The sequence below is a fragment of the Aspergillus glaucus genome, assembly GCF_001890805.1.
Source record: "Aspergillus glaucus CBS 516.65 unplaced genomic scaffold ASPGLscaffold_22, whole genome shotgun sequence".
NCBI classification, from domain to species: domain Eukaryota; kingdom Fungi; phylum Ascomycota; class Eurotiomycetes; order Eurotiales; family Aspergillaceae; genus Aspergillus; species Aspergillus glaucus.
Window position 1 is genome coordinate 391,812 of NW_019170474.1, and position 26,653 is coordinate 418,464.

General features: G+C 51.7%; 13 protein-coding genes across 13 annotated transcripts; 6 read left to right on the forward strand and 7 right to left on the reverse strand.

The window, feature by feature from the left end:
- Positions 1–695: 695 nt before the first annotated feature.
- On the reverse strand, positions 696–2,452 carry ASPGLDRAFT_832778 (RNA-binding protein). The gene is made up of 5 exons (XM_022550210.1): positions 2,130–2,452; positions 1,951–2,050; positions 1,585–1,858; positions 1,174–1,527; positions 696–1,105 (listed from the first exon to the last, which is right to left on the reverse strand). The coding sequence occupies exons 2-5, from the start codon at positions 1,988–1,990 to the stop codon at positions 850–852; spliced, it is 924 nt and encodes a 307-aa protein (XP_022397474.1). The 5' UTR covers positions 1,991–2,050; positions 2,130–2,452; the 3' UTR covers positions 696–849.
- Positions 2,453–3,433: 981 nt separating this feature from the next.
- Positions 3,434–4,441, reverse strand: ASPGLDRAFT_93131 (uncharacterized protein; the record flags this gene model as incomplete). Its single annotated transcript, XM_022550535.1, has 2 exons — positions 3,434–3,707; positions 3,765–4,441. Coding segments are annotated over 2 exons (951 nt in total), but the record flags the coding sequence as incomplete, so codon positions are not given.
- Positions 4,442–6,235: 1,794 nt separating this feature from the next.
- Positions 6,236–7,252, reverse strand: ASPGLDRAFT_134225 (uncharacterized protein; the record flags this gene model as incomplete). Its single annotated transcript, XM_022541276.1, has 2 exons — positions 6,236–6,388; positions 6,437–7,252. 2 exons carry the CDS (start codon positions 7,250–7,252, stop codon positions 6,236–6,238), a joined length of 969 nt encoding a protein of 322 aa, XP_022397476.1.
- Positions 7,253–7,564: 312 nt separating this feature from the next.
- pre8 (proteasome core particle subunit alpha 2) lies at positions 7,565–8,831 on the forward strand. Its single transcript, XM_022547481.1, has 5 exons — positions 7,565–7,736; positions 7,793–7,812; positions 7,867–7,917; positions 7,985–8,590; positions 8,656–8,831. The coding sequence occupies exons 1-5, from the start codon at positions 7,693–7,695 to the stop codon at positions 8,772–8,774; spliced, it is 840 nt and encodes a 279-aa protein (XP_022397477.1). The 5' UTR covers positions 7,565–7,692; the 3' UTR covers positions 8,775–8,831.
- Positions 8,832–9,077: 246 nt separating this feature from the next.
- Positions 9,078–10,483, forward strand: ASPGLDRAFT_51220 (uncharacterized protein). The gene has a single exon (XM_022547482.1). The coding sequence runs from the start codon at positions 9,295–9,297 to the stop codon at positions 10,282–10,284; it is 990 nt and encodes a 329-aa protein (XP_022397478.1). The 5' UTR covers positions 9,078–9,294; the 3' UTR covers positions 10,285–10,483.
- ASPGLDRAFT_28802 (uncharacterized protein) lies at positions 10,376–11,811 on the reverse strand (the record flags this gene model as incomplete). Its single annotated transcript, XM_022543790.1, has 5 exons — positions 10,376–10,660; positions 10,711–11,342; positions 11,392–11,444; positions 11,493–11,712; positions 11,769–11,811. The coding sequence occupies 5 exons, from the start codon at positions 11,809–11,811 to the stop codon at positions 10,376–10,378; spliced, it is 1,233 nt and encodes a 410-aa protein (XP_022397479.1).
- A 331-nt stretch (positions 11,812–12,142) lies between these two features.
- ASPGLDRAFT_133940 (MOSC domain protein) lies at positions 12,143–13,465 on the forward strand (the record flags this gene model as incomplete). The annotated part of the gene is made up of 2 exons (XM_022541254.1): positions 12,143–13,316; positions 13,365–13,465. 2 exons carry the CDS (start codon positions 12,143–12,145, stop codon positions 13,463–13,465), a joined length of 1,275 nt encoding a protein of 424 aa, XP_022397480.1.
- On the reverse strand, positions 13,455–15,562 carry ASPGLDRAFT_51224 (nucleobase:cation symporter-2 family protein). Its single transcript, XM_022547483.1, has one exon. The coding sequence runs from the start codon at positions 15,313–15,315 to the stop codon at positions 13,576–13,578; it is 1,740 nt and encodes a 579-aa protein (XP_022397481.1). The 5' UTR covers positions 15,316–15,562; the 3' UTR covers positions 13,455–13,575.
- A 613-nt stretch (positions 15,563–16,175) lies between these two features.
- ASPGLDRAFT_76816 (stearoyl-CoA 9-desaturase sdeA) lies at positions 16,176–18,036 on the forward strand. The gene is made up of 2 exons (XM_022549865.1): positions 16,176–16,637; positions 16,696–18,036. Exons 1-2 carry the CDS (start codon positions 16,403–16,405, stop codon positions 17,823–17,825), a joined length of 1,365 nt encoding a protein of 454 aa, XP_022397482.1. The 5' UTR covers positions 16,176–16,402; the 3' UTR covers positions 17,826–18,036.
- Positions 18,037–18,448: 412 nt separating this feature from the next.
- ASPGLDRAFT_38790 (M3 family metallopeptidase) lies at positions 18,449–20,599 on the forward strand (the record flags this gene model as incomplete). The annotated part of the gene is made up of 1 exon (XM_022544985.1): positions 18,449–20,599. One exon carries the CDS (start codon positions 18,449–18,451, stop codon positions 20,597–20,599), a length of 2,151 nt encoding a protein of 716 aa, XP_022397483.1.
- Positions 20,600–20,823: 224 nt separating this feature from the next.
- On the forward strand, positions 20,824–21,396 carry ASPGLDRAFT_133994 (uncharacterized protein; the record flags this gene model as incomplete). The annotated part of the gene is made up of 1 exon (XM_022541259.1): positions 20,824–21,396. The coding sequence occupies one exon, from the start codon at positions 20,824–20,826 to the stop codon at positions 21,394–21,396; it is 573 nt and encodes a 190-aa protein (XP_022397484.1).
- A 79-nt stretch (positions 21,397–21,475) lies between these two features.
- Positions 21,476–22,120, reverse strand: ASPGLDRAFT_69231 (putative cytokinesis EF-hand protein Cdc4; the record flags this gene model as incomplete). Its single annotated transcript, XM_022549341.1, has 4 exons — positions 21,476–21,504; positions 21,577–21,669; positions 21,721–21,861; positions 21,946–22,120. 4 exons carry the CDS (start codon positions 22,118–22,120, stop codon positions 21,476–21,478), a joined length of 438 nt encoding a protein of 145 aa, XP_022397485.1.
- Positions 22,121–22,822: 702 nt separating this feature from the next.
- On the reverse strand, positions 22,823–25,772 carry ASPGLDRAFT_69232 (putative C2H2 finger domain protein; the record flags this gene model as incomplete). The annotated part of the gene is made up of 2 exons (XM_022549342.1): positions 22,823–25,575; positions 25,622–25,772. The coding sequence occupies 2 exons, from the start codon at positions 25,770–25,772 to the stop codon at positions 22,823–22,825; spliced, it is 2,904 nt and encodes a 967-aa protein (XP_022397486.1).
- Positions 25,773–26,653: the final 881 nt, after the last annotated feature.

The window sequence follows — 26,653 nt, forward strand, 5'->3', positions numbered from 1 at the left end:
AAAAGAGAATAAGAAACAAAGACAAGCGAAAGAGAGAATCCAACCAAACTGCAGACGAAGCAGTGAATTATTCACATCAAATCGGGTGATGCCCAAGATCGCTGGGGTCCACGTGATTTTCCCTTTTCGTTCGGGTAAAATCGAGCCCGTGGAGATGGAGATGCTGGATACTCAACCCCGGACTCGACCATCAGAAACCCCTCATTTACTGATTTCAGACGTAAAAGGCCGAGAACTTCTTGCCTCCCGGAGTTTACACGGTACCATTCTGCCCGGATTGATCATCGGAATGGTGCCGATTGGACCAGGGTCCTTAAGTTTACGGAGGAATGGATGGACTCTCGGTATATCCACTGGGCAAAAGGAGGGGAAGATTACTACAGAGAATGCTCGGTTCGGAACTGACATGTATGAATATGCATGCAAGATTATCCTGTTCGCTAATGATCATCACGCTTTTTTGAGTATGGTAAACGTTAAAAAATGCCCAATTTCCAAAACTCCCAACCTGTCGTTACCTTCCTCCAATGCTGTTGCTTGAAACCAATGAAATCGAGGAAAGGTGAAGCCGGCCAACGCCTGAGGGCACAGGTACCTGCAGCGTCATGCATGACAGGCACGAACGGAACTGCAAACCTGGTATTAACGAAGCACAGCAGCCGTCTTTCCCCACGATTTCTTTTCGCAGGCTGACACGAATATCAGATTACAATATCTGTAGTTCTTTTTGCAGCAACACACAGGAATGCCATCCTGTTGGAAAAGTGACAACCCATAACTTTTTTTGCTTTTGTGTTTATCCTGTCAAAACCGTTGGTATGCGTAAAATCGGCAACCACTCAAGGTATTTTATACGGAAACTTCGTCGGCAACAGGGATCTCAGTCGTCTCGGTAGAAGGCATCTTGCTTCTCTCGTCCCTCCATGTCTCTCCCCGGGCCCGTTGGACCCTAAGGTTGGCGCCCCAGGGACCCTCCTTGCCATTCATAGTGTTCATGGCCTCTTGGGCCTCTTCGACGGTGCTGAAGTCGACAAAGAGGTAGTAGTGGTCACCGGGTTCGAATCGCTTGGAGGGGTGAGGGGTAAACAGCTTGCTGACGTTCTCACTAAAGGAAGAAACTAGGGTTAGTATCTCAAAGGTCTTCTGTGCGACACAGAAAAAGGATATACGTACACCTCGTAATCTTTGAAGAAGTTGTTGATATTGATGCTGAGAGCTTCGTGGTCGGTCAATTTGGGCAGACCGCCAACGTACAGACGGCGGCTCGAGTCACTGTTCACCTTGGCGAAAGTGGGAGTGTCATTTCGCCTCCAGCGGTCGACGGAAAATAGCGAACCCTTCTCTCCGTCCATGCGCTGTTGCTGAGACTTCACCACACCGGGCTTAATCTTGACAGGGCGACCAAGCATGTCATGGCCGTCCAACTCGACCATTGCCCGATCAGCGAGCTCCTTTGTCGGCAGGTCAACGAAGCAGTAGGAGGGGTTGCGGCCCGTGAAAGGATCGATCGCAATGTCGATACGCTCGCTATGAAACACTCAGTCTGGGATCATTCATAAGACCAGAACACGTCAAGATTCATACATGGGGAATTCCGCCGCCGTAAACAGGGCTTCCACATCCTCAGACTTGGCAGTATAGGGCATGTTGCCGACATAGAGACGTCGGCCCTCGGAGATAGCATGGGGGACGTGTGGGCTTGGTCTGCTGAAAGCCAGTCTGGAGGTGCTTGTCCTGGGCTTAGGAGAACCCTGACCCTCCACACTGGGGCTTTCTTCTCCCTTCATACGCCAATTGGGAGAGTTGAAAGCACGACCGTTCGTTCTCACACCATTCTGGAAGGGGGATCTCCCGGGAGCTAACGACGCATCAGCAACTCATGCAACTTTAGGTTTATATTGGAATCAGCCCCAGATGAGCAACCCCAACGGTATTCATCGTCCTACACACTTTCTTGCTGCGGCTGCGGGATTTCAGGAGCGTCAACCATTTTGTCTGTTGGATTATCCAAAAATCGAATAGAAACAGCGACGAGTACAAGGTATCCGGTCTGCGAAACAAGAAGCGGCGCAAAGTCAGCATCGAAATATATCTGCGGGGAAGGGGAAAATCGCAAACAGGCTACTTACCTAGACAACGGATATTAAGGGGTATCAAAAGAAGAATAGCAGAAATGAACTTTTCAACAAAAGAATTAACAAAAAAATTTCCGACAGAAAACGAATCAAACCAACGCAGATACAGTTCCTTCGCCGACAATTCCAGAAAAAATGCCGCCGAAAATCTACATTTTTTTTAGGCGGTGAGGATCGTCTCTGCAAATCATGCAAACTTCTGTCGCGCTATTCCTGTTCCTGTACGGAGTTCTGGTTGGTCCGTTAGCGATGCTTTCTGCCTGCTCACCGCCTGGCGTCACTCGACTTTTCTTCGCGAAGTTTTTTTTCTCTTAAAAATTTGCTCCATCACGTCTTGACCAGGTTGAATTGAGGTTTCTGGATGAAATCCATTCAGTTCCAAGGGCCAATGGCTACCAGGTCCTGATTTGACGTTGTTTTCTTTCCGACAGTGGCCGCCAGACTCTGCGTGCTCGACAAGAGACGGAAGGATTTATGTTGTCCTTGGACGCTTGGTGATGCTTTCATGCTAGCCAGCTAGCATAATGGTCATTGCGACCATCTCGATATCAACAGCTCACTGCTGTACTAACACTCATGGTGAGTCTTTCCATTACACCCCCTTTCTCCCCATCACCCTCCACTTCTATGATGAAGCATGATTTCACACAGACCTGTTCCAATTTTATAATGAGGACACACAATCAGTCCAACTGCTATCTGAGAATATTCCCAATACTTTGCCTGCTCGAGTATCTTTTCGTGTTCATATGAGCTAATGCTTACAAGATATCTAGTTCCGCTTTGCATATCGTTTGAATGGTAGTTAGTTCATAGTATCTAGAATTGAAGTTTATGTTTGATGAACCTTTGGCGTGATAGTCTGTAGTGTGAACTTTATACATTTTATACGTTGAGCCCTAGGCGCCGTCGTGCTTTGTCCTTCCGTTCTCTCCAACCTACGGTACTGTTGACCCGTATAAAGAGCAGTACTCCGAGAATAACGACCTGGGGTTTGGATAAAGAAACAAGCATTATCCCATGTCCCATTAAGTGGAGAGCTTTCACTGATTAAATTACATGACATTTCCAAAGATAAATCCACATCCCATAAACAAATCATCCATCATCGATCATATCTCATAACTTTTTTAAACATCCCCACCATAAATAATCAACCCGAACAAAGAAAATCATGGATAAAAAGCATCCTCCGGCCTCAAAATCGATATATTCGCTTCCGTATACCGATCAAATCCCTCATCCAGCTGCGCCCTAATACACCGCTCCCTCTCGCTACCACGGATGGGATGCAGATACTGCTCGATCTGCTCGATGAGAGGATCCAAGTATTCGATTCCAATACCCTCCATGAGGTTCAAGTAGCGGTCGTAGCCCTCGATCACGCGGCAGAGGATATCCCACAGGGCGACGAGGATGCGGGTGACTTCGTTGCGTTCGATGTTGACGATGTCCTCGAGGAGCAACTGGCGGTTGCGGGTGTTGAGGAAGGAGGTGTAGACGAAGTTGTCGTATAGATCGAGGAAGGTGGTTAGGAGGGCCTTCTCGATGGGCGTGACTTTGCGGAGCTGGCTTCTGTACGGGCGTTAGTGTCTGTCATAGGGCACGTATCAGCGGAGAAGGTCTTACCCTAAGATTACATGGAGCATGCGACGATAACGAATGAAGAAGTTGACGCTCATGTCTCTGGAGACCTCGCCCAGGATGTAGTGCACGCGAGAACCGACATCAAGCAGTTCAACCAAGCGAGCGTCAACGACGGCCAAATAGCGCGTGACCACAGACGCAATCATCTTGATGTCGTAGGTAGCTCCGGCAGACATAAAATGCAACGGAGAACTGTCTTTATTGCGGAACAATATCTCCCCCATACGGATGATCAAGTAGGAGAAGTCGTGGAAGACGCCTCTAGGGCCATCGCCAAGATACTGGCTGCAGAGGAGGCGTCTCATGTCGTCGACGACGCGCATCTTGTCGGACTCTTCGCGGGAAGCGTACATCCCAGGGGGCGGGGAAGCGCTCGAGCTTGGTTCGTTGGGGACCTGCGGCTCATCGACGTCGCTGCGATGCTGCTCAACAGTACTCTGCTCCTCAGCTTCGTCTTCTTCGATTGGCGCAAGCAGAGGGCGAGGCTCTTCGTCATCACTGCTGGAAAAGCTTGGGTTGGCGATACAAGGATCAACCTCTCTGAAGCGGATGACTTCCTCGACGACCTTGGAGATGGCGTAGTTGTAGGCCTGCTCGTGCTGGATGAAGTCGACAGGCGGGTACACCTCGCAAGACTCGTCGTAATCAGGGAAAGGCTCAGTTTTGGGCTCAGAAGACTTAACAGTGGACTTGACAGGAGTCTCGATAGAAGATTCGACGGAGCTGACAGAATCAGCCAGGCCATTGCCCTCCTCCTCGTCTGTGAACTGGTAGCCACCTTTGCAATTTTCCACAGCCTCGTCAAAATCATAGTCGCTCTCTCCGTCGTAGTCTTTATCGTAGTCATCGTCGTCCTCCTGCACAGCTTGAGCCTCACAAAGCGCGAGACCCTCCAACGTACTCGCCAGCAAGCCAGCAAGCGACTGGCGATATTCACCCAGCCTCTGAGGATCAATGCTCACGGGCACGGGCTGAATGGGCGAGCAGGGACGAGGAGGGGTCAGCGCCGCCTCTTGTCTGGCGTAGCTAAACACGCGAAAAGCAGCATCCGCGACGAGGGTCTCAGGAAACAGGTCTTCGTAGATGGGAACACGAAATGGGCTTTCAGTTGTGTGGGATGAGCCAGTGACAGTGCCAGCAGAGCTGGATTCGAGCATGTCTTGGTCCATCTTGTCTCTTCGAGTAATGGATGGATGGGCAAACTTGTTTAACGATGGAGATTGCACAAAGCTTGGATAAGAAGATGAAAGATGATTAGATAGAAAAGGAAAAAAAGGGTAAAAATACCAGAGGGAAAGAAAAAAGAATGAGAAAAATCACTTCTAAATGAGGGGTTCTCATTCACTGTTGTGAGCATGAGTTTGCAATCCATTTTAAAATGTGACTTGATTTGCATTCACTGTCACAAACAGCCCTATTTTCCTGGATGATTATGCAGACACAGTAAATGCTTTCATGGTAAGCCCCCTTTTCTACTTCAAGTCCTTGGCTATCTCTGATACCGTTATTTCAGTGACAAGCCCTAATTTGGCGTGGAGCGTTCCGCGAAACAACCGCAAGCTACGTCTAGTTTCTACTGGGATGAGGGTCGCGTGGAATTGTAATGGTAAATGGCGATGATTGCTTTTTGTATTGCCCTTTTTTTTTTTTTTTTTCTTTTTCTATTCTGGGCTTCCTGCCATTTCCTTCGTCATTTGTATCCTCAAGACCGCAGGCTAGCCCCAAATCGAGGCACATACTGAACAATCAACGAATGGTCGAGCGATGAATCTTACCTTCAAACGAATATACGAATGAGGGATGCCATTCGGGACTGGATTGGTGAGAAGACGTCTTTTCGTTCATTGAATTGCACGCAGTGGGCGAATTCGTCGACAATTATGGTATCCGTAAACAGCTATGATGGGATTGTGAGCGAAGACGCGAGGGAGGCCTTGGGTAATGGAAGACGCAATTGTTTGTCGAAGGGATATATGAATACAATTGAAAGGAATATAAGACAATGCAGAGTTGATGTACAGGAGATTCCATCATATCAGTCGCGATTGCCTACGGCAAGTTTGATCTACGATACTATTCCAACATTTACCAGAGAAAAGGACTGTTCAATGTTCAAGGATGCATATGTATGCCACTAACTATTAATTAAACTACTATAACATGACTGTACCGTAACTCAATCCGAAAAATGCTCACTGAAGGAGCGCTCCATACCGATCGAGAAAAATCACGGTGAGTCCTCCCCCTTAAAGCACGCTACGTAAAGGAGACAGAACGAAAGGAAGAACAAAACGTTCCAGCCAGCCGACCGACTCCTCAAGCAATGCTCAAGGTATGAAGGACCTTTTTTTCTTCGCAAATTGACTAATTGGCACGCCATTGAAAGAATCGTGACAACTTAAAGTAGTGCGATAGTCGATATGGAACAAGAAACATACAAAAGACGAGCGCGCCTAGTTATCCTTTTTGGATGGTCCTTGGGTGTCGCCAGACGAGGGAGCCTGTTCGTCCTCGTCCTCGTCATCAGGTAACGGGACGTCCATGACGCGTTCCCCTGCCTTTTCCAAAGTCCTTCGGCTCCAGCTTCTTACACCTTTATAAACAGCCTACGGTTTGTTAGTGACAGAAAAGGCACAAGGCGTGGGCTAGCTTACCGCAAGGAAAGTCAGAACACCAAGCGCAATCATAATCCAGCTTATGGAAGCCGCTCGATTCCTGCCGGAGTTTCTTCCGTTGAGAGTCGAGCTGCGTACCCATATCTGCCATGATAATGACCCCAGGAGTGTCTTGATTAAAGACAGGACCCCCAATGACGTAAACCCCTTCGCAAAGTGTTCTATCCAAGTGTAACTTGGAACGTCTCGCCTGACATCACTGCCAAGGCTGGACTCCCAATACTCGACATGATAGATGGTGTCCACGGGATCCACGTAAAGGTTGATGATTGGGTCAGCAACGAAACCAAGCAAGAAGACAGTGAGCACTAAAATTCCCAAGGTCAATGTAATTTGGGTCATGGCGCTACTGATCCAACGCGACCACCTCAGACGTTCCAAGCGATACTGGAACCCACAAGTCGGGCACTGCCAGTAGTTCCTCTTGGCGTAGCCCGGGTCTGCGTGCCGCCACGATTGAAGACAACCCTCATGGACATATCGCGAGGACCCCTTGCATCTGCAGGGTCGCAGAAGTCGACCAGATTCCGGATCGGAGGACTCATATACCACCCGCGGCTTAGGCTGAAGGAATCCCGGCAGGTTCTCAGAGGGGGGATGAAAGGTCGGGTAGACGGTCTCCAAGCAGATGCGGCATTCACGGGGTCCGTAGTGCTTTTTAGAACTGTCCGGTTTCGCAGTATCGCTTGTCTCTGCGCGGTCAGGGGGAAAATCAGAAGTCCGAGGTCTTTCTGAGCTCGAGGGAGCAGAGGAGCTTGACGGCCACTGCCAGCGTGGCTCACTTTGCAAGTCCATTGTGTGCCTGCACGGTCAAGAGATTATAATGTCACAACATAGCAAGTCAGAATTGAGCACAGGTCGGTCATTGAGCTCTGGCAGCTGTATTCAAACAGTCACCGAGCACGGAGGGAAGCAGAGAAAGTGAACTGAAGCTGGGAAAATTTCATGGTGGAAATGGAGAGACGAGAATGGAACTGCGCTAATTGACTTAGTCAGGAGCTGGAACGAGTAGCCGCTCGCCTATCGTGGCTATCGTGGCTCACCGCCCCAGGCGCGGCTTGGCACCACCTTACCTAACCAGAGGTACTGCGTCAACGCCCGGTCGCCAGTGCCAGAGCGCAGCTTCACTCCAAACCCCCTCAGGCCTCATCTCTATTTGTGTTGATTGTTCTTACCGGACCTCTTTCCCATTTTCTTATCACGTATTCAGCTAGTGGAGGTCCTGAGTTGTCTCGATGGCGGACCGTTACTCGTTCTCGTTGACCACCTTCTCGCCCAGGTAAGATGAGCTCCCGGATCATCTGGAGGTGGGCATTTGCTAACGATACTTTGCAGCGGGAAGCTGGTGCAGATTGGTAATACACCGTTTGTGTTGTCGTCATTGTAATGCAGCTGCTTATTGTCTCCAGAATATGCCTTGAACGCCGTCAACCAGGGTGTCACTGCTATCGGAATCAAAGGTATTATGACATCTAGTTCATCGGGAGAGCTTGAGATAGCTAACATGGGTGCGTTGGGTTTTTACAGCAACGAACGGAATTGTGCTTGCTACCGAAAAGAAGTCATCCTCGCCGCTCATTGACCCTCCTTCCCTCTCCAAGATTTCCTTGATCACACCGGACATTGGCATGGTCTATGCGGGAATGGGTCCCGACTACCGTGTTCTTGTTGATAAGGCACGGAAGGTTTCCCACACTGCTTACAAGCGGATTTACAACGAATACCCCCCGACTCGGATTCTTGTGCAAGACGTCGCCCGTGTCGTGCAAGAAGCAACACAGTCTGGTGGTGTCAGACCATACGGTGTCAGTTTGTTGATTGCAGGATGGGATGAGGGTGTTGAGCCCAACACGGGGGAGGCCCAGCGGGGTGATGACGAAGATGATGTCAAGAAAGCGACTGGCCAGACCGGGGGTATTCTGAAGGGCGGCCCAAGCTTGTACCAAGTTGACCCCAGCGGTAGTTACTACCCCTGGAAGGCGACGGCCATTGGCAAGCACGCAACCAGCGCAAAGACATTCCTTGAGAAGCGGTACACTGAAGAGCTGGAGCTGGAAGACGCCATTCATATTGCTCTGCTGACTCTGAAGGAGAGCATTGAGGGTGAAATGAACGGTGACACAATAGAGCTTGGTAAGTTGCACCTCTTGAACAGTGGGTTCGTGTTTCAGGCCACGTGCTAACCATGTTTTCTTCAGGCATTGTTGGTGACCCTGCCGACAGCCTGCTGGGCTACGAAGGTGTCGAGGGGGCCCGGGGACCGCGGTTTAGGAAGTTGACGAAGGAGCAGATTGAGGATTATCTCAGCCATCTATGATTGATGATGTCTATTTGTTGAGCCTTGTAGTATAATAGACCATTGTTGAGTCTGGCAAGGTTCCACCAAGTAATCAACTGCGATGAGACGACCATAGCAGTGCGACTTGACTTAGGGCGGGTTTGACATTCGCCATAGAATGAAATGACGCTTGGTCTGAATGATAAGGATTATTGCAGTCTTTTTTCCTCGTTGTAGATTCAATATATACATCTTTTCGGCTGGAACAGGTCAGGTCCAATGGTCTCTCATCCCGGGCCGCATCTTATTCTGGCCTGAGTGTGACAGCTCACAGACCAAACACGCCGATTTGAAACAGATCAGGTGCTTATTTTGTTTCCTTTTTCTCCTTGATCTCGACGAATGTCACCTGCTGTGTGATTGTATCACCATTCTTGTAATCATGAAAAGCGCTTGTTGACCTCCTTCGCCCTTTGCCCCTTTGCTCAATATTTACAAAGTATGCCCCTGCCTACTCTTTCTTCTTGACAGGATAGTACCTTCAAAAACACCACTGGCAATGACCCTCCCAAACCCCATAAATGAAATCACCGGCTCCCTCTACCACTACGCCCCGGGGTACAAGATCCTACTATCAACCTTCATCGCCGTCTCCTGGTACAATGCTACCGAGCTCCTCATCCTCATCTTCTGCACCTTCCGCCGCTACCGCGGCCTCTACTTCTGGAGTCTGCTGGTCTCGTCCTGTCTAGGGGTAACCCCTTACTCGCTAGGCTTCCTATTCAAGTTCTTCTCCACGTACAGCCCATTCCTCGGCGTTTCGCTGCTGACGGTTGGCTGGTGGTGCATGGTAACCGGGCAGTCGATGGTGCTGTATTCGCGGCTGCATCTGGTCGTGCGGGACGAGCGGCTGCTGCGCAAAGTGCTGATTATGATCTGGGTGAATTTCGTGGTTCTGCATATCCCCACCACGGTGCTGACGTATGGGTCGAATGCGCGGAATGTGCGGTCGGGGGAGTTTGTGCGGGGGTATAATATCATGGAGAAGATCCAGATGACTGGGTTCACGGTGCAGGAGTTGATTATCTCGGGGCTTTATATCTGGGAGACGATTCGGTTGTTGAAGTTGGGGTGGGATGAGAATAAGCGGAGGATTATGCATCGGTTGGTTGGGATTAATGTTGTTATGTTGCTTCTGGATTTGATTCTTTTGGCGCTGGAGTATGCGAATCAGTATGCGGTGCAGATCACGCTCAAGGGTATGTTTTATAGTATCAAGCTGAAGCTTGAGTTTGCTGTGCTGGGGAAATTGGTTGATGTTGTTTCTGGTGAGCGGCTGCCTTCGCAGTTGGTTTTTGAGGAGCCGGGGGTGCCGTTGAACCCGGTGGGCACTTCTGTTGCGTCGTCTAGTCATCTGCTCGATGCAAGGCCGGTTCATACCCCGGAGTCGACGGCGCAGACGGTGCGGCAGGGTGTGTCGAGTGGGAAGAATTTGAGCTTGGAGCGGATTTCTACCTGGGTAGAGAGGCAGCGGCGGAATGATTCGTGAGCTGTATCATAACGAGGATATCAAACTTTGGCATATCCAAAGAGGTATCTATGTAATAACACGATAATCAAAACAATCCAAAAGGAATAAGTTATTGTTTCTCTGGGTTCTGGAGCAGGGTATCATCATCCTCGGCCCATCCGTAGTCCCCATCGGAGTCATCTTCGTCATCCTCGCTGTCTGCAATTTCATCGACTTTTCGCTTTCTTTGGCTTGTTGGCTGGCCGGCTGGTTGACTAGGTTGACTGGGCGTTTGACTTGGTTTGCCGGGTTGGCTCGCTGGTTGGCTCGCCGGCTGGGATGGAAACTCGCGTGGCTCTGCTACCTGCGGAGTAGCACTGGGGGGTTGTTTCTTTTCTATTCCACGAAGGCCGTCCTGCACCACAATTAGTTGATTGCGGCAGCATATATCCCAAGAGAACTCACCGACTCAGTAGCAAACGGAACAATATTCTCTTCCAATCTCAACACCAAAATCCTCCCTGACTGTTTCATAACCTCTGCGAAGCGTGCATTAACCAAAACGGGCAAATCCTCTTCCACCACGCTGCAAAAATCACGATACAGCACAATCCTCGTAGAAATACAATTCTCCCACGCTCCACCCGACAGCACAGGACAGAGCGTCGCCCGCGGCTGGCCCTTTATCTTAGTATGTGTCTGGTTAATAGCAAGTACCGCCAGTCGACGGGTGGTGGCTAGTTTCATTAGTTGGTTGGCTAGATCGCTCGTCACGTTCCAGCGCCGGTTCATGAGCCATTGGGTTTTTGATTTGTCTGTGATGTCGGATTGGGCAAGACGGGCTCGGAGTTCTGTTGGGTTGGGGAAGTAGGAGGGGAATGGGCCTGATATTGAGTCGATTATTAGGAGTGAGGTGTCGTCAGGGGGAAATGACTTTGGTGGGCGGAATAGTAATGCAATGAGATGTGGGAGGGATTGGGTGTGGAAGTAGAGTAGGTTTTGGACCAGGTCTTCTTCTGACTTGTCGCTCTCTGTGGATTCTAAGGCCTTCCGGAGCATCTTCCTGAGACGCGGTCTTGGTAGAGGGGACATGGTATCTGTAGTATGTTAATAGATGATCTAAGCCGAATATTCAGAATTGTATACCAATCCAGATCACTTTCCGTCCATCTAGTAGGGCATTGACTGCCGTACTCAATCTGTAGTAATGTTAGATAAAGTCTCATATCAAGGGGAAGCAGACCTACGCCAACGAGGTCTTCCCCACGCCAGGTGGCCCATACACCTCCGTAACCTGACCGCAGCAAATTCCCTTGTGAGAGGGAGTACTCGACCCAGGGACATCCTCCCCAGAAGGTGTACAGAGCGCCTCATCGAGTCTTGATAAACCCGTTGAAATCGCGCCCGGAGTGGCAGGCGCGGTCGACGCGTGTAGAGATTGCGATGCCGAGATTGGAATCACGCGATCTACTGGATTTTAGCAATTATACATGGTTTTCTTATAATGTATGATCGCGACTTACGGGATTCCTCGCTGGTAAGCCCCAAAACATCCTGCTGGCTCATGATGGCGGCTCCGCGGCGACCAGTTGTGGGAGAGTTCAATTGCTGGTTCACGGTTTCATTGCAGCTCCCGTGGCCTCATATTAGTCTTGTAGCACCCAGGTAGGAACCTACACTGTTGACTCTCGTCGTTGGTGCCCTGTAGTTGTGAGAATAACGCGAAGCCGAGAGTCCCAAAAAGGAAATGCGGATCCTCCGATTCCGCTCCGAAGCTTTATGCAGTCAATTGGCATTTTCTTCTGATTCCTTTCTAAACTAACACCAATTGACACTTTCTTGTATATATATTCTATAATTGGATTGTACAGTTTAAGGTGTGGTGAGGATGTTCGATATGCTCGCACAATTCGACACTGTACTCATCACAATCCTATGTATACTCCCAATCCTCATTCTCATCCTCAACCACAACCTACACCGACAAAAGCAACCACGAGGCTGCCGCAGACTAGGCATCCCTCCAGAAAAAAGCAACCTCCGCGACGAATACTCCCCCAAATACACCCACGGCGTCCCAGAAACCCACCACGACGCCAACGGCAAGCCCTCATGGCGCATCAAAGCCCTATTCACATATCCGATCAAGAGCTGTGCTGGCGTCGAATTGGATGCTTCTGATGTCGTCCCTACGGGATTGAAGTATGACAGGCAATTCTGTTTTGCGGAGTATGTTGTGCCTAAGCAGCGGGATGCTGAACCGCATTGGACGGCGAGGACGCTTCGTGATAAGCGGTTTGAGAGGATGGCGTTGATTAAGTCGGAGGTTTGGGTTCCTGATTCGACAGTTGGGGGTTATGCGCTGGATTTGGAGGAGGTGAAATCCGAGGGCGCGATGGTTATTTCGTACCCACGGACGTTCTCTGGTGCCATGTCTTTCCTGGGGAAACTGGGGATAGCACTGGGCCTCATTTCACCAGAGCACTCCTTCCAAATACCCCTCACACCACCCCCAGACAACCTCTCATCATACCCTAACACCCCCGTCAAAATCTGGAAAGACTCCCCCATAGCCTACAACTACGCCCACCACCTTCCCCCCTCCCTGCACAAATACCTAGGCACCGACACACTAACCCTCTTCCGCGTAAACCCCTCCCACCACCGCGAAATCTTCCGCTGCGCACCCCCAAAGCAAACCCTAGGCTTCCAAACGGTCACCGGCTTCGCAGACGCTTACCCAATTCACCTCCTCAGCCTGTCCAGCGTGCGGGATGTAGCGTTGCGCTGTGCTGATATCCCGCGATTGAGTATTCGGCGGTTTCGCGCGAATATCATTGTTCAGGGACCGGGGGCTTTTGAGGAAGATCACTGGAAGAAGGTCGTTATTGGTGGTGTGGAGATTCACACGGTCTGTCGGACGGTGAGGTGTCGGTTGCCCAATGTTGATCCGGATACTGGGGTTAGGCATCCTAGTGAACCGGATCGGACGTTGAGGGGATATCGGAGGATTGATCCGGGGTGTTTGGCGTATGCTTGTTTGGGGATGCAGCTTGTTCCGGCTGTGGAAAGTATGTCTTTCTCTGCTGCGTTTTTGTGGGTTGGCTGACTGTTGGTAGGGTTTAGGATCTTAGTGGATGATCCGATTTCCGTGCTGGATACTGGAGAGCACTTTTATATTAAGATGTTGGCTCCGGAGGAGAATGTTCCAGGTGAATAGGTATGTACTGTTTCATATGATACTAGTTAGTTACGGATTCATGCTGACATAACGTTACAGGGTAACTAACTAACTATCCATTCATATATCCAATCATACAAAATCTATATCTATACAGCAGCAGAACCAGAAGACCCCGGCTCCGCTTTACTACTCGGTTCAGTCTCGTTCTTGTTCTCTTGGCTAGCCGGGGCCTGCATCTGGGCGTTCACAATGGCCATTTCTTCATCCGGGTTCTCGGGCAGGATGAGGTTCAACACCAATCCGATCAATGCGGTGATTGCAAAGCCGTTCTCCATGACTAGGTCTATCGCGTCGAGAAGGCCAGTTAGGCCGTGGTTGTCGCCGCTGTATGTAAAAACGTACGAGAACCAGTCTGGTACCAAGGTAGCAGCCATACCAACGGCGAACGAAGCGGTGAGAATAAAGCGATTGCGTCGGGTAAAAGGCACAGAGGTGATGATACGAATACCAGAGACAGCAACCGACGAGAAGAGGAAAGTCGTCATACCGCCGAAAACCGGACTGGGAATGGCGACGAGGGCAGCAGCGAACTTGGCGAAAATGCCCATGATAAGCAGGAAGAAGCAACAGCAGTATCCGGCTTTGCGATTGGCGCATTTGGTTAACGCGATGACGCCATTGTTCTGCGCGAAGACGGACATGGGCGTGAGTGTGCATAGGCCGGCGAGGAGACAGGTGATGCCGTTACCTAGGACACCGCCTTGGATGCGGGAGTCGAATTCGGGACCTTCGACTTCGCAGCGGGAGACGTCGCAGGTGGCTGTGATGTCGCCGATGGACTCCATCATGACGACGATGTATACGGCCAACAATGGCAATATTAGCGGCGGATAGATGGTTAGAGGGAAGGTTTTGACCCAGATGAACGAGGCGACTGGGGCGACGTCGATTCCAGACCGATCAAAGTATCCGCATGCACCTGCGACAATGCACCCAACCAAGAGACCGATAATGACGGCGCAAGATTTCATGATAGGCGCTCCGAACCGCTCGCAAATGATAATGGTGACAAAGACCAAGAACCCCAGACCGATGAACTCGGCGCTGCCCCATGGGAGGGCGTGTGGTGCGTCTGCACTGGGACACAGGGCACGGCTGGCCGGGTCATTTCCACAGCTTCCCGATCCTCCGGCCCAGTCCTTCATGCCGGTTTCCAGAAGCGAGGCACCGATTAAGAGTACCGTGGGGCCGGTGACAAGCGGTGGGAAGAGACGTTTCAAAATCTTGCTGCTCAGGAAAGACAGGCCGATTTCCAACAATGAACACAGACACGATGTTCCGAGCAATGCACCATAGCCGCGTGGACATGGCAGACGATTTCCTTCAGCGTCGATAGGACAATATCCCGACGAGTACATCTGACTGAATGTACCACTGGCAACGGTAATGGTCGCAAATGAACAGCCCACCACGGAAATCAACCCAGTTCCAACAAAGTATTTTGTCCTCCATATATGCATCCGCGTCATTTGAATCAAGGACAGCAACCCGGACGTGATAAGCGAAGTAGACACGAGGTACTGATACGTTTCGGTCCCGAAATTCGCACCCGAGGAACCCCCCAGCAGAATAGGAGGAGAGATAACCCCAGCCAACATGGCCAGGGTATGTTGCAAGCCCAGCAGCAAAGCCAGGAGGACAGGGACTTGGTCATCGAGGCCGAAAAAGGGAGCGGACTGTTGGGACTTTTTGGTAAAAGGGATGCGAGGGGTGAAGAGGTAGGCGTAGTCATAGTCGCCGACGAGGCCGTCTCGAGTGGTGAATGCCTTGACGATGCGCCTAGCCCGGTCTGGCCAGGAACGTCTGGGATAGTGATCGAGATCCATGATTGATGTTTTCTGGATCAAGAACTGGCGGGGAAACTGGGGATCGGTGATTTATATGCATACCTGCAACTAGCATGCGCTGACTGCTGTACTACACTGTAGCAGGGAGTCTACTTGGGATAGATACATAAAGCGATCGAATACGGCGGTGTTATCAGATAAGCGGAAGGTCTTATCAGCGGATTCCCCCGGGATCGCGCGTGACCGGCGCGGGGGTCCGATGGTCCTAGTACTCTGTACAAATCTAGACAGTCACTTGCTTTTGCTTGAAAGTAAAATATATAGTACTTATAGAATTCCGGGGAAATATGCTGGTTTTGGATAGCTTTGCGGGGATAACTACCCTCCACAAACCTTGGTAAAGAGAATAAATAACCGTAGCCAATGAGACATGCTTACCTGTAGACTCGAGAAAGTTATGTGATGGTTCCTGCATAGTGTAGTACAGCATCCTACCATCCTATACAGAGTACTCGGCTCTGTACTATGGAGTATTCCTTTGGAGTACAGTACATATGTACTCAACAATGCCAGTGGAATCCGTACTTTGGGATATCTTTTATCGATAAGGCTGGTGAGATCACCGCCCTTCTTAATTTGGAAACGACCGAGTGGCCAACGGCAGCAGAACTTAACCAATAAGGGGCATCATGGCAAGAGACCGCCTTCCGCGGCCGAAAGCGTTGGGGACCCAACGGATCCCCGGCGGGCCAATCAGGGGTGTAGCTGCAAGGGCCTGGATAACCTCATGGTGAGGAAATTCATACAAAAATGATTAGAATATCCTCGGATCCCTGATTCTGACTGCTCTACTACAGAGTATATAATCTGCCACTGTCACTCTTCCCCCTCTCTCAATTGTTTGTGAGTGTGGTGTTTGTATGGCAGGTAAATCCGGATTTCGCAAGTCTCCTCCGCTATAGATCCCCAACCGTCCGCCGTGTTCAGTCATCCCCACCAGTCAATCCTTTTCCTCCACTTTTTTTCTACTTTTCTTCTACTCTTCTCGTCATCTTCTCTTTCAATCCATTGTCCTCTTTACGCACCTTGTCAGTGAGATATCTTAACAGGTGTCTCATCCTTCACCATGTCGGCCAAGGTAGACACCCGCCCTAAAGCTACCGACTCCAAGAAGGTCCATATCGCCGATACGCCTTTGACTCGCCAGAACTGGTACAAGCATGTCAACTGGTTGAACGTCTTCCTCATCGTGGGAATTCCCATCTATGGCTGTGTTCAGGCTTTCTGGGTGCCATTGCAGCTCAAGACTGCCATCTGGGCTGTCATTTACTACTTTTTTACCGGTCTCGGAATCACTGCTGGTATGTTTCTTATTCGAAACCTTTACTCTTGACTTAGCCATTCTAATTGACATTCCAGGATACCACCGTCTCTGGGCTCACTGCTCCTATTCCGCCACCCTTCCGCTTCGTATCTGGCTCGCCGCTGTTGGAGGTGGTGCCGTCGAGGGTTCCATCCGTTGGTGGGCTCGTGACCACCGCGCTCACCACCGTTATACCGACACCGACAAGGACCCCTACTCGGTCCGCAAGGGTCTGCTCTACTCCCACCTGGGATGGATGGTTATGAAGCAGAACCCCAAGCGCATTGGCCGTACCGATATCACTGACTTGAACGAAGACCCCGTCGTTGTGTGGCAACACCGCAACTACCTCAAGGTCGTTTTCGGGATGGGTCTGGCTGTTCCCATGCTGGTTGCTGGTCTCGGCTGGGGTGACTGGTGGGGTGGCTTTGTCTATGCTGGTATCCTCCGCATTTTCTTCGTCCAGCAGGCTACCTTCTGCGTCAACTCCCTTGCCCACTGGCTGGGTGACCAACCCTTTGACGACCGCAACTCTCCCCGTGACCACGTGATCACTGCCTTTGCCACCCTCGGTGAAGGTTACCACAACTTCCACCACGAATTCCCCTCCGACTACCGCAACGCCATCGAGTGGCACCAGTACGACCCCACCAAGTGGACCATCTGGATGTGCAAGTCGTTGGGTCTGGCCTATGACCTCAAGAAGTTCCGCTCCAACGAGATTGAGAAGGGTCGTCTGCAGCAGTTGCAGAAGAAGATTGACAAGAAGCGTTCCAGACTTCACTGGGGTGTTCCTCTGGACCAGCTCCCTGTTCTCGAGTGGGATGACTACGTCGAGCAGGCCAAGAGCGGTCGTGGTCTTGTTGCCATTGCCGGTGTGGTGCACGACGTGACTGATTTCATCAAGGACCACCCCGGTGGCAAGGCCATGATCAACTCCGGTATTGGCAAGGACGCTACCGCCATGTTCAACGGCGGTGTCTACTACCACTCCAACGCCGCCCACAACCTGCTCTCCACCATGCGGGTGGGTGTGATCCGCGGTGGCTGCGAAGTCGAAATCTGGAAGCGCGCTCAAAAGGAGAGCAGCGACTATGTCCGGGATGCCACCGGTCAGCGTATTGTCCGGGCTGGCGAACAGGTGACCAAGATCCCTGAGCCTATTCCCACGGCCGATGCCGCATGATTTCCTTATCTCATCCATATATATGTGACGATTTTATCTTCACGACCCCTTGTATCATTGTTTGTTTGTTTCGCACTCATGGCGTGTTTGTGTATTGGGATGGAGTTTCATTCGGCGTTGGTTGGTACATAACGATTGAGAAAACGCATGTTCGGACACTGTCCTAAAAGCCGTGGATTAGATAGATAATCTTGATGACGCTACGTATGACCTTTTACAATCTCCGTACGGAGTACTCTGTAGACTAGGATGAAACTGTAGAAAACCGAAGAAGTCCATCGAGCGGAGTCAGTGGGTCGGAGAATTCAAGAGTCGGAGAGCAACATCCACAGCCAGGATCTAACCTCCGACACCACTCATCCTCTTGCACGACGAAACTGCCACGTATTACTCCGTACATAGCACACGATTACCCCGCATCCACCACCATTCACTCTCGTCTGCTCATTCACGCCCTCGTTCTAGTCGTGGGCATTCTCCTCGTCACCGTGGCTCCCCCGCTCCGACTCTCCTCCCCCACCACTCGCCTATCCTCCATCTGGGGCCATATCCGCGGCTCTCGAGTATCATCCACATCCTCCCCAGCTCTAACCAACCTCCGCCGTCTCCTAACAACCTCCACCATGGCCCCCGACCACCTCCGCAAACCACCGCAAGCCCCTCCCATCTTCACCGCAACCGCCCAATCCATCGTCGACGATGCAAAGCGCCTTATCGAATCCTCCCGCAAAGTCCAGGATGACGTCGTCGCAAAGGTCTCCCCCGACTCGGCCAGCTTTGCCTCGGTCATGAAGCCGCTCGCCCAGGATGAGAATGTCATGGCTCTCGAGTCGCACATTCTTGGCTTCTATCAGGCTGTTTCGACTGAGCAGCAGTTGAGGGATGCGTCGTCTAAGGCGGAGGAGTTGATGGATGAGTTCTTCATTGAGACTGTTATGCGTGAGGATGTGTTCAAGTTGGTTGATGCTGCTTTGAAGAAGGGTGAATCTCTTGATCCTGAGTCGAGAAGGTTGCTGGAGAAGGAGCACAAGGATTATATTCGCAATGGATTGGGTCTTCCGGCTGGTGAAAAGAGGGATCGGTTCAAGGAGATTAAGAAGCGTCTGAGCCAGATTAGCATTGAGTTCCAGAAGAATCTTAACGAGGAGAATGGTGGGATCTGGTTCACCCGTGAGCAGCTCGACGGCGTCCCCGAGGACGTCCTGGGTGAATTGAAGAAGGGCGAGGGGGAGAATGAAGGCAAGCTCCGGTTGACCTTCAAGTACCCTGACCTCTTCCCTACCATGAAGTACGCGAAGAACGCGGACGTTCGGAAGCAAGTGATGATCGCCAACGAGAACAAGTGCAACCAGAACGCTCCTCTGTTCCGGGAATCCATTGTCCTCCGTGACGAGGCCGCTCGTCTCCTGGGCTATCCCAACCACGCCGCCTTCCGCATCGAGGACAAGATGGCCAAGACCCCGCAGACCGTTGACACCTTCCTGGGCGACCTGCGCACCCGTCTGGCCGGCGGTGGTCAGAAGGAGATCAATGAGCTTCTGGCACTGAAGAAGGCTGACTACGAAGCTCGGGGTGAGTCGTTCGACGGTCGCTACTACCTGTGGGACCACCGGTTCTATGACCGTCTCATGCTGGAGCAGCAGTACTCGCTGGACCAGCAGCAGATTGCCGAGTACTTCCCGCTGCAGACTACGATTGTGGGTATGCTCAAGATCTTCGAGGAACTGTTTGGTCTCGAGTTCGTCGAGATCACGGGTGAAGACCGTGCCCAGGTTGCCCCCACAGGCAAGGGCAACGACATCGTCTGGCACGAGGACGTGCAAATCTTCAGCGTCTGGAACGACAAGGGCGAGGGCAACGGCTTCGTCGGCTACCTGTACCTAGACCTCTTCCCCCGCGACGGCAAATACGGCCACGCCGCCAACTTCAACCTGCAGCCGGGCTACATCGACGCCAATGGCAACCGCCGCTACCCGGCCACAGCCCTAGTCTGCAACTTCACCAAGCCTAGCGCCAAAAAGCCCAGTCTTCTCAAGCACGACGAAGTCGTCACGCTCTTCCACGAACTCGGCCACGGCATCCACGACCTCGTCTCAAAGACTATCTGGTCGCGCTTCCACGGCACAAACACCGTCCGCGACTTCGTCGAAGCTCCCTCCCAAATGCTCGAGAACTGGTGCTGGACCCCTTCGCAACTGAAATCCCTGAGCAAGCACTATTCCACCCTCTCCCCAGAATACAAAGCCGGTTGGCAGGAAGCCGCCTCCACCTCCACCGAAGCCCCCGAACAAATCCCCGACGACATCATCGCCAACCTCATCCGCACCAAACACGTCAACGACGCCCTCTTCAACTTGAGACAACTCCACTTCGGCATCTTCGACATGACCATCCACGAACCCTCTTCCCACGAATACATTCAGAAACTACCCATCTCAACAACCTACAACACCCTCCGCAAACAAATCACCCTCATGGACGGCCCCGAGGCCATCGGCCTAGGCGATGAATGGGGTCACGGCGAAGCGACCTTCGGCCATCTCATCGGTGGGTATGACGCTGGTTACTACGGATACTTGAGTTCGCAGGTGTACTCGACGGATATGTTCTATGCTGTCTTTAAGGATGAGCCGATGGATAAGGCTGCCGGTAGACGGTATAGGTATACGGTGTTGGAGAAGGGGGGTAGTCAGGATGAGATGAAGACGTTGACGGAGTTTTTGGGGAGGGAGCCGAAGACGGATGCGTTTTATAAGGATATGGGACTCGCCTAAATCTGTATTCGGATTAAGTGCAGTCCTGGAATCCGTGTTAGATTGAGTTAGTAGCTAGAGTGAGCTATCGATAAGCTCACCGCCTAGCAGCTTCGAGTAGCAAAATAAGATATGATAATCACCAATCAATCCTACCAACTATTATTGTATTCAATCAATCAATTCAATCCTCTATTTTACCCTCAATCCTCACACACGACACATACACGATACAAACAGACACAATGTCCGAATCACACCCCTCCGAAACCCCTCCCCAAAACCCCGAATCCAACCTCACAACCAACGAACCCAGCCTCGATGAAGAAAACAAGACCCTCCCCATAAAAACCCACCACTGCCGCTTCTGCAACCACCTTCTCCTCGCAACAACGCGCTCTCTATCCTCCCTTCCCCGCCGAAAAGATCCCGCCCGCGACGCTGCTTTAATCCTTCCTCTTCCTCTTCCTCGCCTGACTGCCAATGACGACGACGATGAGTCTACAAATGCGGATGCGAAGGGGGTGAAACATTACTCTATCCTGCTTAGTACGAGTATACCAGATCGCAGGGCGACACTGGTACGGCGCGAAGACGGGTTCGAAAAGAGGTTGTTTCTGCGGTGTGGGCGGTGTCGGGTTGTTGTTGGGTATTTTTTGGATGGTGTGCATTTCCCCGGACATACGGAGGATAATGGGGCAGATGCAGGCGGGGCGAAGGTGGTGTATTTACTACCTGGGGGATTGGTGGAAACCGATATCATGGGCGATGAAGAGAAAGTGAAGGCTATGGATCAGGAATGGAGTGGGTGGGAATGATTACTGCTACGAGGATAATAACGAGAAACCATTGAATGCATTATGTCCTATACTCCGTAGCTCGTGTGGGTATCATAAATCAGTTGGCCAGGATAGTGCGAACGAGGTCTGTCGCGTTGCAGTTAGTTAGCGATGCTCGTCTCAGTCCAACCAGGAACAGGAACAGGAACAGGAACATACCGGTATAGTTAATCTCTCCCGAACTAGTATCAACCGCCTTGAGCAGCTCATCGACCTCGTCGTCCGACATTTTCTCTCCGAGGTTTGTGAGGACTGCGCGTATTAGCACCTGTGCGTAAACCACTGAAACGAAGGGAGGCGCACTGTAACGAAGTTGTCCCACACCAATAAACCCAGTCAAATCCTTATCAAACACCTGGAAACCCCGACAGTATTCCTCCGGCTCACCGGGGTCGCGGAAACCACCGGGGCGACTCAGCACCTTTGAGAACGCATCGAAGTCGACTGCCCCATCGCCCACCAGTTAACATCATCCACACAAAACCAGCATGGTATAAACAGCGCAATTTGAATAGTTTGGGGACGTACAATCACCACCGATACTCTTCTCCAACTCGGCAATCTCCGCCAAGGTCGGGTTCTGGCCACAAGCGCGGAGCAGATCGCCGAGTGACTCGAGGGCGACTTTTCCGGTGCCGCGCTTGTCGAAGAGCGAAAAGGCTTCTTTGTAGTTGGTGGAGGACTGGTCTTCTTGTGAGGACATTTTCTTCTTTTCGTGGAGGATTTGGTTTGATTTTGGTGTGGAGGGTGGGATAGAGGGATGGGATGAGGTTGTGGTGATGAGAGGGGGGGGAATAGAGGTGACAGGGAACGGAACAGGGAAGGGAACAGAACAGAACCAGGGATACGGGAGCAACCAAACAATGCAGGAGCGTGTGTTGAGTGTCACTGGGTAACTGTAACTACCCTGCTGCTTCCTTGCGTGGGACATGGAATGCTCTCGTTCTCTGGTTCTGTTCTGCTGCATGCCATTCACTCAGGGGAACGTACCATTGTATGTGTAGTAGTAGGTAGTAGGTAGTAGGTAGTAGGTAGTAGGTAGTAGTATAATTAAGTAATGGAGGGAGAGTATGTCAACACAGAGTGAAGCAACACAGAACAATTGATCAATTCAACAAGACAGTAACAGTAGCAGAACAGTGATAGTAAAGAAGGAGAAGAGGACAGCGATAAATCGAGTTATCAGATAAACCAAGTGGGCTGCCGTTGGGGGGGAAACGCTTTGTTGATCTACTCTCAGCCTCAGGCACCGGGCACTAACTACAGTCAGGCACACATAATAGCCTACTCAGGGCACAACAGACACAAGACATCATAATCTCATCATTACTAAAAATACAGTACAGGTATATAAATAAATAATAATACATCCAAAGAATCAAACAGTCCAGCTGTACAGAGTGCCTTAAACACTGCTCAACTTCCCAATACAATACCCAACCAGCTCTCCCGCCTCCTGAATCAACTCCCATCGACTGTCCACGAAACTGTCCCGCAGAATCATCAACAGTCCCAGACACTGGTTCCGTCCACCCATGTGCTGCAGCTCATTCGGATCCCGCGCGCCTCCGACACGGCGCAGGAATGAGTGCATGTCGGCTGCTTGCTCCGCTTTAGTGCTCAGTGAAACTGGTCCCAGCGGACCATCCAGCGCGTAGCCGTAGGACCACACCACCAAGGCTGCCATGTAGAGCACCCAAGGACGGTTGAGGAGGTAGTCGTCGCGGGCGGAGTATGTGGAGGTAGCCTCGTTGGACCAGAAGGTCGAGGTTTGTTCGGGGAGGAGGCACTTGGAAAGAATCTTTAAGGCGTAAAACGTCGCATCCCGTGCAGACGCTTTGGTTGCCCAGCTTGTCATTTTCTCGCGTGCGGCGCTATAGTCCCGCGCTGTGATAGATCGGCCGAGGAGTCGCCCGGCACCCGCGAAGATCTGGCAGTCGACAATGTCCACGTGTGAGGCCATGTGTGCCAGGGCGTGCAGTGCATCCCGTGAATCCAGCACGGGGTCCTCTGCGCCGAAACGGTGGGCGTGGTATGAGAAGAGTGAGCCCTGTCCAAGGGACTCGTCGTAGTCGCGGCGCCAGTTATCGAATGCTCGCACCAGCGACGAGCGCCATTTGTCCCGGCCGCCTAGGGCGTGCGGCACTCCCAGGGAACTGACCTGCAGATCCCGCTGGTTCATGTGCCAGCTGACGCTGAGAAGGCCGGACATGAGGATTGCTCGACCGAACGCGTTGGTCCGGACAGATTCGCCGTTGAGTGTCTTCTTCAGCCCGTCCAGGAACAGGACAGGTTTGACGCCGTTGGCCTTCAGACTGGACTGCATCCGGGCTACTCCTGCAGAGTTATTCGCTGACCAGAGAGCCTCGTCGCATGGCAAGGGCAGTCGCAGCTCGTGAGCAACCATCTTGACCGAATGCCCGAACATGGTTGCGTGCGTCGAGTCCAGCACAAACGCAGCAAATGCAACCCGTCGAGTGCCTTCGGCCTTGATCCAGGTCGACCACGACTCGTCAGCGACTGTCGAAGTCGATCCAGATCGCGAGTGACCGCCCTCGTGCATGTTACCACATGCATCCTTTCCAATAAGGGAGCTGCCGCGACGCATCAGAGTCAAGGTTGTGTCGTGGTGAATGTGAGCCCGCTCGTGAAGAGCCCGAGTAGAAAACCGCTTCTCGTAGACTTCCAGCAGCAGCAAAGTCTGGAAGATCCAGAGCTTCGCGGGTGGACGGAAGTCAGCATCCATAAAAAGCTCCCATCGCAGGTGCCAGGCAATAAAGTCGGCTAATTGCGCGGACGCCTCAGTCACAGACCCGTGCGCTTTGTCCAGCGTGGCTGCCCCGATGGCAATGATGGCTAGGAGGAGCAAGTTAGGCGTCTCGTCTGCGGCAAAAGTAGGCTGATGCAGGATGGGCAGCTGGGGATGGAAATGGTACCAGTAAGACCCGATGTATGTCTGCATCATGCGCAGGCTGAGGACATGCTGGTCATCGTCCAGGTTACCATCCATCAGCGAGTCCTTGCGCTTGGTCGCCGCAGAATAGGCTGCCTCGTTGAAGCGGGTGGACATCAACTGAAGCAAGTCCTGACGTTTCTCCCCCGATAGGATACCCTGTGGCGACCCAGTGTCCAGGATACTGGTGACACTCATGGAATGCTGCTGCGTCGGCAGCATGTTGTTGATTAAAAAACCCTGGCAACCAGGGTCGTTCACTAAAAAAGAATTCGACATTTGCATTGTGTCAAGGTATCCCGGCATCATCCCGGTTGTTGCTGGCGTCGGGGCCACGGGAGGTGGCAATGGAGCAAAGCCTCCCAGCGACGGTGAGGTTGTGGATGGAGGAGGGGTGGCCATTTGACCAGGCTCGTTGAACAGCCATGCGGCAAAGTCATCCGCCATGGCAAACGGAGACCGGTTGTAGGTCTCGCCGCCAAACATGGGGTAGGCACAGGGAGACATGGGGTCAAACCCGGCATCGCTTACTGTTGGCCCGGGAGCCATCACGCTGGGCTCGAGGCCACTCAGGGTGGTCGGTGTTGGAGCAGTGGCAGTAGCCAGAGAGAGATCTGAGTAGGTGACGGGAATGGTCATACCCGGCTGGGAGTCGTAGGTGGTGGTCGGATTAAAGGAGGCTCCGTTCATATCGGGAGTCGAAAACGGTTGATACGAGGTAGGGATCGTTTGTGATGTGGTAGTCGTCGACACAGGCGTTCCAAACTGCTGGGGATCCTGCCCCAGATCGCTAATAGGAGTATGGGATGACGAGCGGTCACTGACCGAGCCACACGGAGGGAAAGATGCAGTGGATTGAGCGGCAGGAGAAGCTAGCGTGTAGTTGGTTGAGCTCTGAGGCCGGGGGAAAGGATAGTCGGGCATGTAGTGGTATGTCCCCAGAGGCACCGTCGATGGTGTTTGTGGGTTGCTTGTTGCGGGCAAGATGTTGGAGGAGGGCAGTGTAGTAGGAGGAGTGGTAGAGGGAGCATTGGAAGGGACCAATGGCTTTCCATGGTGAGAAGCAGTCTGAGCAAAGTGATCGCGTTTCTGCAGCTGGGAACCTCTTGTGGTGTGTCGTTCCCGGTGGCGGATGCAGAGATCCTGACGCACAAAAGACCGGTAGCAATCGGGGAAATCACACCGGTAGATTTGCTTGGGAGTGTCTGTTGGGGTTAGCATTACACGGAATACACCGGGAAGGGAACGTACGGTTCAATTGATGACGGTAGAGATGCTCAGCACGAGAATAACTCTTCCCGCAGCTCTCATGGCTGCAAACAAACTTCTTGTCCGTGTAGACCTTGCGAGTGCGCTTGCGCTTCTTCGCGGCGGCGTCAACAGTAGATTGTACCGGGCTCATGTCGAGGACCTTGGGTTGGCCTTGTTCAAGTTGGGCCATGGCTGTAACGACACAGGGCATATTGGTAATCCGGAGTTCAAGTAAAGCAAACGAAGGGCATGACCAGTCTGGCTGGATAGTGATCTCCCAAAAGGCCGGACGGGCTGGTACTTATAGAAGTGCGTATTCTAGTATACGGACCTAGCAGGCAGACCGTGGTGGGGCGATTTGCGAATGGGGGGGGGGGGGGGGGGGGTTGAGCAGATCCAGCAACAAATGGAGAGGGTCAGCTTCGCAAACCAGAATTAGACCGGAAGGAAGCGAGGGTTAGAGTTGGAAAAAGAAAAGAGATTGACTCGTTTAGAAGCCGGAAGAATCGAGTGAGTGAGCACTCTGTAAGTGTGCCGGCAGCGGAAGAGGGGTTCGAGGATCGTGCGGGATGAAGAAAAGAAAATAACAACACGATCAGCAGAAGAAACAAGCCACAGATAGCATTATCCACAGAGAAGTCTATGGAATTTTCCGATTTTCATAGAGAGAAGCAAAGATGAGGTAGGGAAGTGCGAGTGGTGCCCCTGGCGCTACTGCAGAATGAACATCCATATGACGCAGAGCAGGAAGAAAAAAAAGAAAAGAAAAAAAAAAAAAGATAGAAAAAGAAAAGAGAATTTAACACAATTAAATATCGAATCAGATCAGATTAGATGGACCCAGAAAAATTAAATCAAGACAGGCGGCAGTCGCGGTTATGGGTCGGAGCATATAACCTTGACCAGTGGTACTGGGCCCTACATACTGGTACTCCGTACGCCTACAGACTTTTTACACAGACTTTGACAGTAGAGACAGAATTACCACATTTGTCCGAGGAATCACCCGACGATATGCATACTCGCTAACTT